General features: G+C 36.5%; 1 protein-coding gene across 1 annotated transcript in view; it reads left to right on the forward strand.

The window, feature by feature from the left end:
* LOC145666413 (uncharacterized) overlaps positions 1 to 16,107 on the forward strand; it is a 71,771-nt gene that overhangs the window by 14,305 nt on the left and 41,359 nt on the right. Inside the window, exons 3-5 of the mRNA XM_081733623.1 lie at positions 380 to 561; positions 8,669 to 8,835; positions 14,157 to 14,294. Coding sequence (XP_081589749.1) covers positions 380 to 561; positions 8,669 to 8,835; positions 14,157 to 14,294 — 487 coding nt within the window. The remainder of the gene's footprint in view (positions 1 to 379; positions 562 to 8,668; positions 8,836 to 14,156; positions 14,295 to 16,107) is intronic.

Genomic DNA, 16,107 nt, shown 5'->3' on the forward strand with positions numbered 1-16,107 from the left:
AGGTGTCTAAACACCTCCAGTGCAATACTTTTTAAAGCATCTAAATAGAGAGAGATGAATATGTTGAGAGGATTATGTGCTTTTGTTTATAAATCGAGTACATGTCTGCTTTGTAGCAATTTAATTGTATCTATTTTCTAATGTTTATTAATCCCATATCTATTCTGTATTCAAAGAAATTATACCCATTCGCGTCTTCAAGACAATGTAATATTACAAAGTATTGTGGATAAAATTGACTGTGTTTAGTATGGTTAATTTAATAGTAATTTAAATAAAAGAAAGAAAGAAAAATTTCCTTGTTGTTTGTTGAAATAGTTATTGAGTCACTTTGATCATTTGTTGCTTGAGTATTCCAAAGATTGCTATTTTCTTCCAGTTTTGTATCCCTTTTTGAGACGAGTTGTGAATTGGGAAATGAAATTTTGTCCAATCCTATTTCCGTACTACCATTGTGCGACGATGCTCTTGTTGAAGCTCAAAGAAGTGTGTTGGATCTGCAACCAGAGAATGAAAAGTCGGTGTATCAAGTTAAAACAAAAGTTCATGCCAGGATGACAGGTAAGGTAATAGTAATAATAGAGCTACATTTGTATCCCGTGACGAATTTCCTTTTATTCTTGTAGGTCAGCTCTCTGACCTTCTTTGACACCAACTTTAGTTGTAGAAGTTGCTTTTTAATTAATCATTGCTGAGTTGTTGTTCTGCAGATATTATAAGAACGCATGATCATCTATTTAAAAATAAAAAAAGAAAAGAAAAGAAAGAAAGAAAAAGAAAATACTGGCGTATTACTTGTTACTTGTATACATGTAAAAGATTTTGTTCTCATCGTAGGAAGTGCGTATTGAGAAAATCACTATTAGATACTTTCTACGAACAGAATGAACATGAAGAGCTGGGAAAATAACAAATAATGAGCCATTTCAGATGATCCTGTGTCCTTATAATTTTTCCAGGGTAACAACTTTCAACAATGATTAGTTAAAAAAAGAAAAAAAAAAAAACTACAATTAAAACTGATGTTGAGAAAGGTCACAGAGCTGATCTTCATGATTATTCACGAATGAAAGAAAGTTCGTTACGGGATACACATACACACATAGGTCTATTGTTTATTTGTGTAATACGTGTCCTATAGGTCCATCAGTATATAATGATAAAAGTAAATTAGTCGTTAGTCGATGCAGGCAACTTCGTGACGGAGTATAAAGCATACAGTTATAATTTAGAACATAAGGAGATAATCCATTACAAGTAATATACGAAGTGGTTCATCTGTTACATTTAAGATTATATTTTGTCAGTTACAAAATACATATATATATATATATATATTATTTTGAAATCTTAAGTTTATTGATGTATTTCTTCCTTAAGTGACATGCTAAGTAATTTTATTCTGGATAGTTTTAGCTACGGTGCGGTATGTTGTTGGTATTGGGCACTTCTAAGTTTTCTCTTAGGTTTGTATTCCTAATGTTTTCTTAGAATTTACAATTTATTAATATGTATGTGATTACTAGAGCGCAGATTTTTGCATATTTGCATTTCTTTCTTTTTTTCTGATATGATATCAATATTCTTACATGGTTAATGTTTGTTTTAGGTGTCTAGGGGTCTAAACGCGAAGTTTATTGTGCATATATATGCATATTTGGGAAAAGTGACTGTCATGGTTACTTGACTGGATATTTTCAAATTTAAAAAAGTAATTTTCAGTCTTCTGACAGTGGTTAGAAAACCCAAGAAATGAAAATAACTTCTGATAGGTTTTAAAATCAGTGAGAAAGCGCAAAGCCAAGGAGAAGCTCTTTTCTCTTAGATTTCTCTCCCTTTGGGTGAATGAATCACTGTACTTGCAGAAATAGTTAAATCTAATCGATCATACCTTCACAATTGTTTGAAATCTTGTGTTGTGTAGTAGTGTTGCTAAATAAGAATGCCGAAAGAGAAAAGCTCGAGGGGTTCCAGTCTTAGACAATGGACTACAAAATATTCAAGCGTTTCCACGGATGGAAAGACTGTGTTCTACGAAGTATGTAGCAGAGAAATACGCAGTGAGAAACAGTTTCAAGTTATGCAGCACATTAACACGTCCGTGCTTGCATCTGCTACGCAAAGGACCAAAGGGAAAGGGGTGTCAAATTTGCCCTCGCTAGTTTTAAGTCGCTTTCAAGATATATTTGTTCAATTTAAGTTAGCGTGTTGAACTAAATCGCAAAAAAGAAAGTTTTCAAGAAATTGTGCTTATTATTTGTAAAAATCTGGCTAAATACACTGGGTATAATTGCATATGTATTATAGGGATGGCCACAAAGTTCCGGTTCCAGACCTGGATCCGAAAACCGGGTTCCGAAACCGGTTCTTCTAGAACCGGATCCGTTCAGAGCTGAAAACCGGTTCCACCAGGAACCGGTTCTGGCCATCCCTAATATATTATACAGAATTTCTCATAATACTATGCAGAAAACCAGTATTATAACTAACACTCGACAAGGTCTATGAAAGCCTAAGTGTTTATATAAAAGAGAAAAGTATCATTTTTAGAGAGTAATAAAAGTTATATATATATATATATATATATATATATATATATATATATATATATATATATATATGGGAAGGTAGTATACAGTGGATCAATTTTTAAAACTTTCAGCATAAATCTTTTTAATGTAAGTATTACTGGAATTTGTTTAGTATAGAACATGGGCACATGTCTCCACTACATTCGTAAGTAATTTATTAATTTGTAGCGCTGCTCTGTATATTACAGTTACAGTTAACGCTAATGCTTGTAAACTAGTTCACTGTGTACCACCATCGTACACAGTTTATCAAAGGAACAAGGTATTGAAAGTAATGAATAGAAACGTATGATAAAAGGACCCATCATTTGAAAATTTCGAAATCTACATAAAATTGTAAGCATTATTGTCAAAATCTGTACTATCACTCCCAATACAAAATAAATTAAAATTCTAAATAAAAGTTAGAATTGAAATATTACAATCGTCCTAATAGCGTACTATTAATTTCAGGGATTGATTACCAAAATAAATAGTACAAATGACTGTTATAAAACAAAATTTTAGACAAACTGATATCCAGAGAATTATTGGTTCTGGATTAGTAAATTTAGTAGTTTAAGTAATTATGCACAATAGCATAAACAATTTGTTACAAAAATGGAGAATATAACTTTCACACTCTACATAGAATTCGGTTAGTCTGATTACGCAGATTATTAGTTTCACTATGTCCAAGTCGACATAATCATCCTTTGAAACTTCAAAAGATTAGCAGAGATCAATTCTCTGGAACTCTACCGGCAACTTTATATTACAAGACAGTAATTTATTTTTCACAACAAGAGGTTTTGGAAGCCCCCTTACCATGCTGATATTGTGTATGAATGAAATATCTGCATTATTTGGTTGAAGAAACTCATGTATTTTCTCACTTCTTAGAAACGAAATCTAAAAATCATCTTCATTGTATTTCCTACCCGTAATTTGACCAACGTAATGTATCTGTGAAAGAAATCTTACAAGAACGTAATCACCAGGTTGAAATTCTCTTCGGCTCTGTTCTAAATCATCATCATTAGTAGTTTCTGTCTCTAAAGTAACATCGCCGTCTCCCTTAGCCTGACGACCATAATCGTGAGACGTTAAACAAAGATTTCGTTTTCTAAAGCAACATCGTCATCTGAAGAATCTTATAATACAATTGGCTGAAAATCATAATTCTTCGTTGAACTACCATTTACTTTCCCTTTCTTCAGGAAGGAACGTCTTTCTTTTATCCTTTCTGTTTCCGATTGCTGCTGAATTTGGACTCCCTCTATTCACTGGCTTTGCCTTCAAAACGTTGGACTTTTTCCAGAGTGTCTGTGAAGATACGTCTTTTGACTTTCTTTCTACGATGTTTCTTAAGGTGACACAAAAACACTGTTATGTTCTTCTTTCTGGAAAACATTTTCTCTCGGATTTGAATCTATATTCTCTACTTCTTGAATTAGAGGATTGTTGCTTGAGGAAGGTACATTGATTTGATATTCTGTCTGCTTTTGTGTACATACAGCGTATAAAAGAAAACCAGGGTCTGTAAATACATTTTGATCGTAAGGAAACATTCATGTCTTTCTGAAACCTGCTTTGATGTTATTTGAAATCACTGCTCGTGTAAATGCTATTCCCAGGCATTGAGCTGCTTCTTATATTGACATGGGTACTCTTGGGTTTCGTAAAACCAGGTATCCACAGCTGTATTTTAATGTGCTTTCAATGGTACGAAAACAGACACATCCAACGGTTGCATTTTATTGCTAGAATGTGGTAACAATTCTTCAGTCATCCATCCTGATGGAGTTCTCAAACTGAGTGTGTTAGGTAATGCCCTATTGATCATGTGTTCGTGTTGTTTAAAATATTTCTTAGGATAAACCATAGCTTGTGGTAAAAATATACCTGATGCTCACAGTCACACGCGTTGTAACGAGGACCCCTTTTCGCCACTCGTGCACAGATTTAATTGCTTGGCTTGTTTCTCTGCAATTACTTTCTTGGATGTCTGAACTGTTCTAGTTCCTGTCTGATCTAAGTTGGAAAAACGTGAAAGTCTACAGGATTTGGGGTATTTCATAGATTAGTTACGTAAATTACTAAAGAATGCCTGAACATTGTGTTTGTTGAATGACATCAATCTTGCGAGTCCAAGATTGACGCCATTCAACATACTTTCTAGATTTTGAATACTAAGATCTTTCTTACGATTCACTCTGACATTGCTTGACTTCGCTGATCTCACGAGAAATGGTGTTCTAATGCGGTTAGGACATTGGCTTTTAAAAGGATCTGGTGTTCCCAGGCGGTGATCGAGAACTGATATATTCAGTGGTATATGGCCGTTGGCTTTCATCTGCAGTACTTGGGGTGTAATTCAAACTAGAGGAAATTCTGTAATGGCATGGAAAGTGCTTTTTGTACTATGATTTTTGCTTACTCGTGCAGGTAAATCCGTATGGGCAAGGGCGTTTATTTTGGACATTTCCAGTGATCAGGTGTTGCAGTTTCTTCAGCATCTACATAATTGAATATGTAATGGACATTCGAATCTTTCAGAATGACCATTGCCGTCGTCACAGGGCTCGAAAGTGTTTGTACATGTTTTTTTAGGAACATTCACGCACCTTGATGCACCTTGTCGCAAAGTATGCAGATTTGAACGATCCAATTGAAAATTTGGAACAGCGAATGATTTTAAAAAATCCTCGTACTCGCCGGAAATATGGGATTATCTGATAAGCAAATGAATTAACATCGATGAACTTTTCTATTTATGTTTTGTTCTCCCTTTGTTTTAGTTTAACTTCTCACGTACCGCACCGAGGCTAAGGCAAGCGGTGATGATAAGATGAATGATAATGGTGGAATGACGAAAGTAACAGGAAGCGGAAGAATCTCGAGAAAACCAACGCACACGGTGTTTGCCCAACACAAAACCCACTTGGTGGGAGTTGGCGTCGAACCAGGGACCACACGCATCAGAGGTGAGCGCTTTCCCACTGAGCCATCGCGGATCCCTTTTTGGTTTACATTTGAAATAAATATTTATTTTTTAGTGTAACGTCTTACGGTTATGCTCTTTAGGCTAAAGTAGGTGGATGATTAATGATTGTTAAATTAATTTTCTTGTGCTTTCACCGGTAGTCGAACCCGTGACCACGTTCTCCAAAGTCACACGCAATAGAACGGTTTACATTTAATGAAATTATAAATAGTGATAACTAGAGACTGGCTGTTACACAAAGTGCCTGTTTCGTAATATTAGAAATATAAGAGAAATGAATGCACTGGAGTATAAATGGGTATCTTTGTTTCAATTTCAACAAAATTTATTTTTATTTCACTCTATAATACACAGATTATTGCTTAAATACCAAATATTGCCTTGTTTTATTTTCTTCAAATTAAAGATTAGGATAACTAGACAGACCTCTTGCTTCAAGGAATAATAATAATGATGAAGAAATAGAACTCGTGTTTGGGTCAAAGTAAGAGCCACCTTATATATGGAAAGAAAGCCGGTGCGAGAAATGTGAACAACTTAGTGCGAGTAACTGTTGGCAGGAAGTGTGACGGAAGAATACACATGCTTTGAAGCCTAAGGCTAGTTAGTCTGTGTTTGTCATGTTAAACAGTTGTTCCGAAGATACACAAGATATAATGAAGATATAGAATGTATGTCGTAAGGACAAAGATTAAAATGAAGATATAAGTGTATGAATTGGAAAAATTTAAAATGTCTATATTGTTAAGAAGATTAAAGAACAAGGATAAGATTAAATGAAAGCATAAAGAGTTCAGATTTATACAGGATGTTTCAAAACGACGATGACGTTTGGGAGGGATTCCTGACACCAAGACGAAAAGTATAGATCAACCTGGGTGCACAAATGCTTCCTTTCGGAGTTATAGGCTGCCGAAAACATGAAAAAAAAAAAATTAAAGGTCAATAGACCCAAAACTATGGGACCTACCGTAGTCGGGTCAAGACTAGTATGTACCCACGCAATATACTCCTGTGGTACTCACGCAAAAATCTTTATAGAGGGTATTTATTTGAAGTAGTCACCAACTACCTCTATAAAAATTGTTGCGGAAGCACCATAGGATTCTGAAACATGGATATTTGGATAGGGCACATATTAGTTCCTAAGTGAAGTCTTGACCCGACTACGGTAGGTCCCATAGTTTTGGATCTATTGACCTTTAAAGTTCATTTTTCCATGTTTTCAACAACCTATAACTCCGAAAGAAAGTATTTGTGCACCCAAGTTGGTCTATACTTTTTGCCTTATCTTGGTGTTAGAAATCACCTCCCAAACGTTGTCAGTTTGTTTGGAACACCCTGTAAGAGTGAACACATGAGTTTAATTTATGGTTCATTACGATTACGAATAGTTAAAGATAAGCATAATTGAAAGTAAACTAACACTAGCTAAATTCTTCTTTTTTTGGAACGTAACACATTACTAATTATATATTTATAAAGTTAATAGTAACACAGACTTCAATAAATTATGGATAGTCAAGAATAAAAATGCCATTGAAATTGATCTACTTGTTCTTGCTTACTACAAATATGCCCTGTTTACATCTGTGGATATAAAGAAATCGTTTTAGATTTCAAAAAATGTGTGGTATGATCAAAGACTAAATTTTCGTCCTGTGGGCTTAACTGTGACCTGCAGGTGTGTCACAATTGCTGATTTCGAGTAATATTAGTTCTGTTTGTTTATTGAAATTAGCGTCCCTTTTCAGCTCCGAGGCTATATGAGACGTAGACCTACAATTTTAAGGTGGAGTGTGAACGACCGTAATGAGTTCAATGCTCTCCCATTGAATGTCAAACTCAGTAGTAATATCAATGTTAAATGTCTTAATGATTTCAATAAAATTTACTTAGAATTTTGTGTACATACAGGGTTCATTATGAAAGTAATGAGCATGATGCTACCCTGACTCAACAATCCACCGCAGCGCGCGCTGCCAGCGCGGGAAAAGTAGTGGGTGGTCTGTCCTCCCAAACGCGCCCGGAGTCAGTCTGCTGCGAGCAGTGACAGCGTGTGAATGTCGATCCGCGTGAAGCACGTTTTTACAAGTTGTAACACGGCGCGATGGAGGGTTCGCTCGAACAACGCTACGCCATAAAATTTTGCGTCAAGTTGGGTAAGAATGCTACGAAAACGTACCAGATGCTGAAAGAGCCCTACAAGCAGGAGTGTTTGTCAAGATCCCAGGTCGGAAAATGGCACAAGTCGTTCAAGGAGGGTCGGGAGGAGGTCGCCGACGAGCCCTGATCTGGAAGCCCAACAACGGCCAGGACCGACGACAACGTTAACCGTGTGCGTGAAGTGTTGCGCTCAGACCGGCGTGTAAGCATTCAACAAATCGCGGACACCCTAAACATGTCAACATTTGCGGTACATGGGATAGTGACCGATGACCTGCAAATGCGAAAGGTCTGTGCGAAGCTTGTGTCGAAGGTGTTGACGAACGAACAAAAAGAACTTCGAGTTTTGCGCTGCAAGGAGTTGTTGGCATTGTGTGAAAGTGATTCGGACTTTTTAGACTCGGTCGTAATTGGAGACGAATCCTGGATGTTCGAATACGATCCAGAATCCAAAAGGCAGAGTGCGGAGTGGCACACCTCATCCTCCCCCCGCCCCAAAAAGGCGCGCATGAGCAAATCCCGAATCAAAACCATGCTCATTGTCTTCTTCGACGTTCGAGGAATCATCCATTTCGAGTTTGTGCCACCAGGACAACCTCTCAGCGCAGGATTTTATCTAGAAGTGCTCAAGTGCCACCCCTTCTATAGTCCTGACCTGGCTCCTAGTGACTTTTTTTTTGTTTCCCCGTTTGAAGAGACACCTTAAAGGAAAACATTGGGACTCCGTGCAGAACATTCAAGCCCATGTTTCAAGGTTTTTAAAAGCCTACACGTCTCCAGAAGTGTGTCGATACAGAAGGAGCGTATTTTGAGGAATTTGAAAGATTTGTAACAATCGGAACAATTAAACAGTTTTTCTAAAGCAATGCTCATTACTTTCATAATGAACCCTGTATATTTGACCATTTTGTTTTTTCCATTTCAGCTCTTCCTGTTTGTCCGGAGCTCCACCGGACAATGTTTCCGAAAAATGATGACGTAGGAAGTTTCCTTAAAGTTTCGGGTACCGTTATACGAGTAACTGTTCCAAAAATGCTTGAGTACCAGAAAGATTACAAATGCACTAAATGTAAGCACGTGACTAAAGCAAAGGTAATACTATATGTTATTGTACATTCTAATATTAAATGCCTAATGTGTTGAATATAGTTATTATCAATTGAAAATAGAAGATTTTAACACGGGTTGACCTTCAAAAATTAGTACCTGGACCTGAGAAGTAACGGATTTCTGAAAGTGTCGGATTTTGAATGGTTGTATATGGTATGGTGTATATGATTAATAGGAAATGAACACCCCCACAGGCCTTTAAAGAAAGAAAAAAAAAATACATACTAAATAAAAATCAAATAAAATGTTAGTGTTCACCAACTAAATAAAACAGTTCTATAGAACTTTAACTGGATGAAATAGTTCTACAAAAGTTTATTTCAACTAAATAAAGTAGTTTGGCAGAAATACCTAGCCATTGAAACATAAGGGGTACCTCCAGAAAAGAGTGGAGCGCCGACAGGGTAAGCTTGAAAATGCATTCTGAAGTCTATGCCGGAAATCTGAAGGAACCGAATTACCGATAGCTGGATTTTTGAATGTCAACCTATAAGAAATCGCATCAGTATTTAATCATTGAAACTAATGTTTGAGGCGTAAATTTGTTGGAGATATTATTACAGTTGTTCTTTTTGAATAGTTTTTTTTTTTTTTTTTTTTTTTTTTCCTATTTAAAGTAACAGTTTGAAAGAGTAATTTTCAAGAATTTTCTTATTTTTATGCCTATTTCATGTTTATTATCCAAATAATAACCTTAAACCAAATATTTCCTTCAGATGTTATATAAACTCTAAAGATTATTGCAGTGAGGGAATGGCCGAAATATTAGGTTCTATAAAATTCCAGAAAACAGTATCCAAGTTATACATTTTTTGTTTTAGAAACTTAATGGTTTGGTTATCGATATTGAAGCTGAGAAGAATGATTTAGTTTTACTTTCTGCTGGACTAATGCTTATCAGTGAGACTTAAAAACATATTTCTTCGTATCCTCCTCGTATTTCATCGGAAACGGCATCTATCGGCTGCTTGGTAGTGCTTGTGCTGAAGCACAGGTATTGTTTACTAATATGAGGGAGGAGAGATTGCAATATTGATATACATAGTGCAAAAACAATAATAAATAGGAAGAAGCGGTTTCTTGAAATCAATTCAGCGTTCTAAGAATGCGTACCATCTTCTCTTTTAACTCTTCATTCACATTGGAAGTGTCATAAGTCAATCACTTCCGGTTTTAACGTTGATTGATATACTGTAAAACAACAACAATAATAATAATATATAGCTAGAAGCTATTCTCTGAAATCAATTAAGCGTCCCATGAATATATTTCATATCCACTCTAATCTCTCTGTTTAACCGGAAGTAGTAGAAATTTACTACTACTTCCGGTTTCAATATTGAGAAAATGTCAGGCCATTAATAAATCATAAGTATAATTAAAAAATCAATTGAAAAGCTTGGTGGAAGAAGGGCCAAATCCCACTTCTGCATGAAAAATTATTTGTGTTTAACGGGAAAAAACAATTGTCGAAACTCTTTGCTTCTCGTAACTCTTTGTTCACCAACAAGAACTAACAAAGTATCTAATATCACTACATGGGTGAATTAAAGAATCACTAGTTGGACTAATTCTCGCTGCGATGCCCTTTATCGCCACCAACGACCCTCCAATCCTCGCCAATCAACAGATGCAATCACCTTCAACACGAAGAGTATAGAGAACAAACTTTCCGACGGCGATGTCCATGGAGCAGTCAGACTCCTCATATCTGATGACACTTTGGCGCTTCCGAATGCTACAGTGTTAGAAGCTTTACGCAACAAACATCCTACACACAGTCACACCTTCACACCTCCTGCACTCATCGAAAACGCTCCAGCCGTCCCTAGTGTTTCTGTCAAGGAAGTCCAGAGAGCTCTTCGATCCTTTCCTTCCGGCTCCGCAGGAGGTATAGACAGTTTACGGCCTTCCATCCTCAAGGATCTTCTGCTATACCAGAACATTGACTCTAGAGACCGTGTGTTGAACACTATCAGTGATTTTCTTCAAATAATCCTCACTTGAAACGTACCTAAAGAAATCAGGCCAATATTTTTCGGAGCGTCGCTTATAGCATTGAGAAAGAAATGTGGTGATATACGCCCCATCGTTGTCGGTAACGTTTGGAGACGGTTATCAGCTAAAATAATGTGTCAAAGAATTAGGGAACCGTTATCTAACTTTTCGTCACCACATCAGTTGGGAGTGTGCATTCCACATGGCTCAGAGGTTGCAGCCCATGTAGCCCGACTATATTATTCTCATCCCCACAACCCAGGAAAGGAAGTTGGTTTCCTGGGAGTCTCAAACGAACAGGCTAACACCCTGTACACCCTTCTCAACGAAGTCGCACCTGGAATTCAACTTATATCACCAGACAGAGCCTGCCTTTTAGGTGCAGCACTAAACACTGACACTCGACGCATCGTATTACTAGACAAAATATCCAAATTAGATTTCTTTTTCACTCGCCTATCTAAGATTTCTGCACACTCAGCTGTCTATCTCTTACGGGCCTCATTAGCAATACCTAGACTGTTATATTTCCTTCGTAGTTCTCCATCCTGGCGCTAGACAGATCTTCTGAATCAATACGATGAATCCATCCGACTTGGCCTAGAATCTCTTCTCAACTGCTCTCTTACGGGTAGGTCATGGTTACAGGCATCTCTCCCAGTGGATCACGGAGGTCTAGGTATTCGTCGAGCCCTTGATTTGGCCACTCCATCTTTCCTTTCTTCCATTCATAGCTCTATGCCATTGATCACTTCTCTTCTTCGCCAGGATATTCATCAAGATTCTGAAGCTGAGATTAATGATTGTATCTCCCAGTGGAGATCGTGCGGCGGACTGCTCTACCTGATCTTGATAAGAAAAGTTTACAATCTTCATGGGACGCTTCTCTTATAAACTCCAGATTTTCTTCTCTTCTTCAGCCCTCCACCAATCCTGAGGATAAGGCACGTCTTCTAGCTACTTCATCCCCTGAAGCAGGTGCCTGGGTACAGGCTATTCCATCTCCATCCCTAGGGCTGCATCTTCCCGACGAAAGTTATCGAATCGCTTGTGCGTTACGTTTGGGAGCAGATGTCTGCGAACAACACCGGTGCCTTGCTTGCAGAAGTTTAGTGGATAAGAAGGGTATACATGGCCTCTCATGTCTCCACAGCGCTGGCAGATACTCTCGCCACTCAGATGTTAATGACCTCATCATGAGAGCCCCCATCTCTTCTGGAACGCCTTCCGTGAGAGAGCCAATGGGGTGTAGTCGTTCTGACGGCAAGAGACCTGATGGAATGTCTTTGGTGCCATGGAAACGAGGGAAGGCTTTAATATGGGATTTCACTTGTACCGATACTCTAGCCCCCTCTAATCTTCCTACTTTTTCCACAAAAGCTGGGATGGTCGCAACTCGTAGAGAATCTGAAAAGAGACGAAAATATAACAACCTCCTGGACAAATACCACTTCATCACCATCGCCATCGAAACTTGTGGGTCCTGGGGTCATGAAGGACTAAATTCTATTAAAGAAGTTGGGTGCCAAATAACTCTCAAAACAGGCGACACTCGAGCTTCAGCCTTTCTTATACAGAGATTAAGTATGGCTGTGCAAAGAGGGAACGTAGCAGCGATGCTAGGAACGCTTCCACCGGGAAAGGCACTGGAAGAAATCTTCCTTCTGTAACCACCCTCCTCTCATCAAACTCAGGCAATTTCGCTAATTAATAATATATAAAATATATTTTTGTAACCTTTTGATTAACTAAATTGATTTCCTTTTTCTTTTGAGCGTGTCTATTAATATAAATATATAAATATAGGTGTATATACTACTACATTACTATTATGCAATATCGTATATAAATTGACCCATGTAAATGTATACTTATTGAATGTTTATGAAATTCTGTGTCTTAATTTATTATTGAAAATATACAACTGAAAATTTAAAAAAAAAAAAAAATTGTCGAAATATCAAACAAATACCAATCGGTAAATTTCATTAAGCTGAACACAAAGTTATATAGATGAGAGCAAAAGGTCATGCGTTGTTTTCGAGAAAAACAAATATTTTTTTTTTTTTTTTTTTTTTTTTTCTTAATCTGCACGACAACTATGTCACTTACTAAGAAGAAACTGAAATATATTATTATCAAACTCTTCAACTCTTCAATAGCAAGACGAGAGAGTGCGCAATATGGTTAATGGGGTATAGCCCAAAATTGCGATTAACTCTAGAACGTTTATTTTATTTTTTGCTCTTCCCGCTGATCTAGTGGATAGCGTGTGTGCCTTTAGTGCTCTTAGTCCCGGGTTTGATTCTCGGTCAGAGAAATTTAATTTTACAATCATTCACTTTCATTAATTATCCATCTTCCTTTAGCCTAACAGATATAACCGTAGGACGTTAAACTTAAAAAAGAATCTTTAACTTGTTTAACTATAATTTGTGTATTTTCTGTAACTATATCAATTGATATCTCATATCAAGCTGAAAAAATTACATGCTTGAGATTAAATTCTCGTAAACAGTTTCCGGAAAGAAAAAGAAACGAAACTTTATGGCGCTCAAAGATTTGTTATTCGTTGCCAATAATAATTGACATTGATATATATTTTTATTGCATTGATATATATTGTCGGTGTCACACAGATGCTCCTAATAATTACACATATATTAGTTGTAAGTTTTTCTTTTTCTTTCTTTCTCTTTTTTCTTCCTTCCTTCCTTCCTGGAAATATGTTTTCGAAGAGTGCGTCTTAAAGCTCACAAAAGATACTTGACTTTTTAGCTCTCAGACAACAAATTGCCACGTAAGTGATTACATGAGATATCAAGAACATCTATGTGTAAACTGATTTTTCAATCATTTGTGCCTGTTAGTGTCGGAATACCTATTCAGTGGCAAAGAAAAATAAACAAAAATGTTTCTTTGTAGGTTTATACTTAAATTTATCCACATAGCAGTTTAGACATGTAACTTATTGAAACAATGAATGATGTTCATGACACATTTATATTTCTAACGGGGGGAGGGGGGATTGTGGACGACATAATATTGTTTTTTTGTTGAATTATGGTCCCTTTTCAACACCGAGGCTATTTGAGACATGGACTTCTGTGGAATCTGAACTACCGTAATGCTTTCCTATCGTGCACAAAAGGTGCACGCGCTAGCCCCTAAACCAGCAAGGAGTGTGACAGTATCGTTGTAAATACTCTGGTTACCTCTAGAAAGTATGGAATAAATATATCTTTAGAAATGTATAATATATTATATGGTAACCAAGATTAGTTTACATTCTTCTTGTTTTACAGGCAGACTATGAACAATACTATGCCATACCTACTCCCAGTTGGTGTAGTAATCCAGAAAGGTGTCCAGGAACAAATTTTTCAACAGTAACAACAAATGATTGCTTGTATTACAAAGATTACCAGGAAATAAAGATTCAGGTAATTGTTTCTTCATATCAAAATGACTGTATGTTATATGAATAACCTTTTATTTATTTTTGCTATTTATTAAGGAGTTTATAGTAATTTCTAATTCCAGAGAGATATTAGCTTGATTTGTTACTTTCGAGCGATGATAGGAGAGAGTTGTGTATACTCACTTAGAGGCCATATCATTCAACATGTCCGCACAAAATTTTAAACAAGATTTTTTTGAAGATTCTTTAGGGAAGGGGTCGAATTTTATTCCTACTTCCAAAAATAAGAATGGTTTGCTGAAGGGTGAAGTGCGATTCTCTCGAAAACTGCTCTGATGATTGTGTTTATATTTCATGCGTCAATAACAACCCTATGCTGTATAATTTATTTCTCTGCGAAAATCCAGGAGTAGTTTACTTACAGGGTTAAGTTCTATCTGGATGACTATTCAACACAGCCCAGTAGATTTTGTTTATATTTTATAAACAAATGTTTTATTAATAACATGACAATATGGCATAACTCTCTTGTCCTGAAAAAAGTCCACAAGGGGCAGTGTACTTTTGGGAAGTGAGTTATTTTCGAACGATTTTCTCAAAAACCGCTCAGACAATTTTGTTCATCTATATAAATAAAAATGAAAGTGACTATGTTTGTGACTTAATAACTCTTGAACCACCCGACCGATCTCGATTAAATTTTCAACAAAGATGAGGTTCGGGCCTGGGATGGCTTTTGTCATTTCACTTTGACAGTGCAGCTTAGGGGAGGGGGAATATATATATATATATATATATGATCGAAAATAACCGATATTAGTTTCGAATCCATAGTTTTCAGGGTTGCTGAGATGAACAGTAACACTTCCGATGCCATTTAAATCCAAATTCAGCCCCGCAGCTTGGAGGAGGGGGAGATGTATAAAAATGGTTGAAAATGGCCGATATCAAATATCGCTTCAGTAACAGTAAAAAGTGACTGACTAACGGAACATATTCTATTTATTGACGCTAGTATTTCATAAATAAATGTTTCATTAATAACCCTACAATACCGAATAAGTCATATCTCATGAAAATGTCCAGAAGGATGATTTATTTTTGGAGGGTGAGTTTTCTTCGGATGATTTTCTTAAAAACAGGTGATTTTGTTCATATTTCATAAATAAATGAATATCTCTAATAATGTTAATAAATCACTTCTCGTGGAAATATCCACAGGGTGTACTTTATTCTTGGAAGTGAATTTCATTAGGTAATTGAGAACTAAGGGGATTAGAAAGTCAGAAATAATTGTATTAGGGGTCAGTGTGCTGACCAAATATTATCCAGTTCACCTTGTGCTACCCTAGCAGCGTAGTTCTTGTGATATTAAGTGTTTAAATACGAGCTTTCTCGTACCTATGACGAGCACATTCATTATCTTTGTGCATGTTCCGTTTTCGGATTCCCAATTATTATTATTATTATTATTATTATTATTATTTTCGTTGATCCAATGTTTTGAGATTAAGTGGGAACTCATTAAAGAAACTAGGAATGGAATGTGCCTCGAAAACAGTATAGTCATTGGGAGTCTGCTCTCTACGCAGTTGAACGTGCGCTGTATGGGTAGCTAGAGTTCTTCATACCTTATAACACTACAAAACGAAGTAAAATTAAATCTTTGGTTTAACGACCTACGTAATGTCTGTAGGCTAAAGAAAATGGAAGATAAATGCGAGAGAATGATTAGGAAGTTTGGAGGAATGGATATGAGAGAGAAAACGAGTGAACACTAATAAAAACAAAACACGGAGGCTTTGTTGTTGACCAAAAAATATCATGATCTGGAA

The sequence above is a fragment of the Thermobia domestica genome, chromosome 12 (assembly GCF_964235325.1).
Source record: "Thermobia domestica chromosome 12, izTheDome1.hap1.1, whole genome shotgun sequence".
Taxonomy (NCBI): Eukaryota; Metazoa; Arthropoda; class Insecta; order Zygentoma; family Lepismatidae; genus Thermobia; species Thermobia domestica.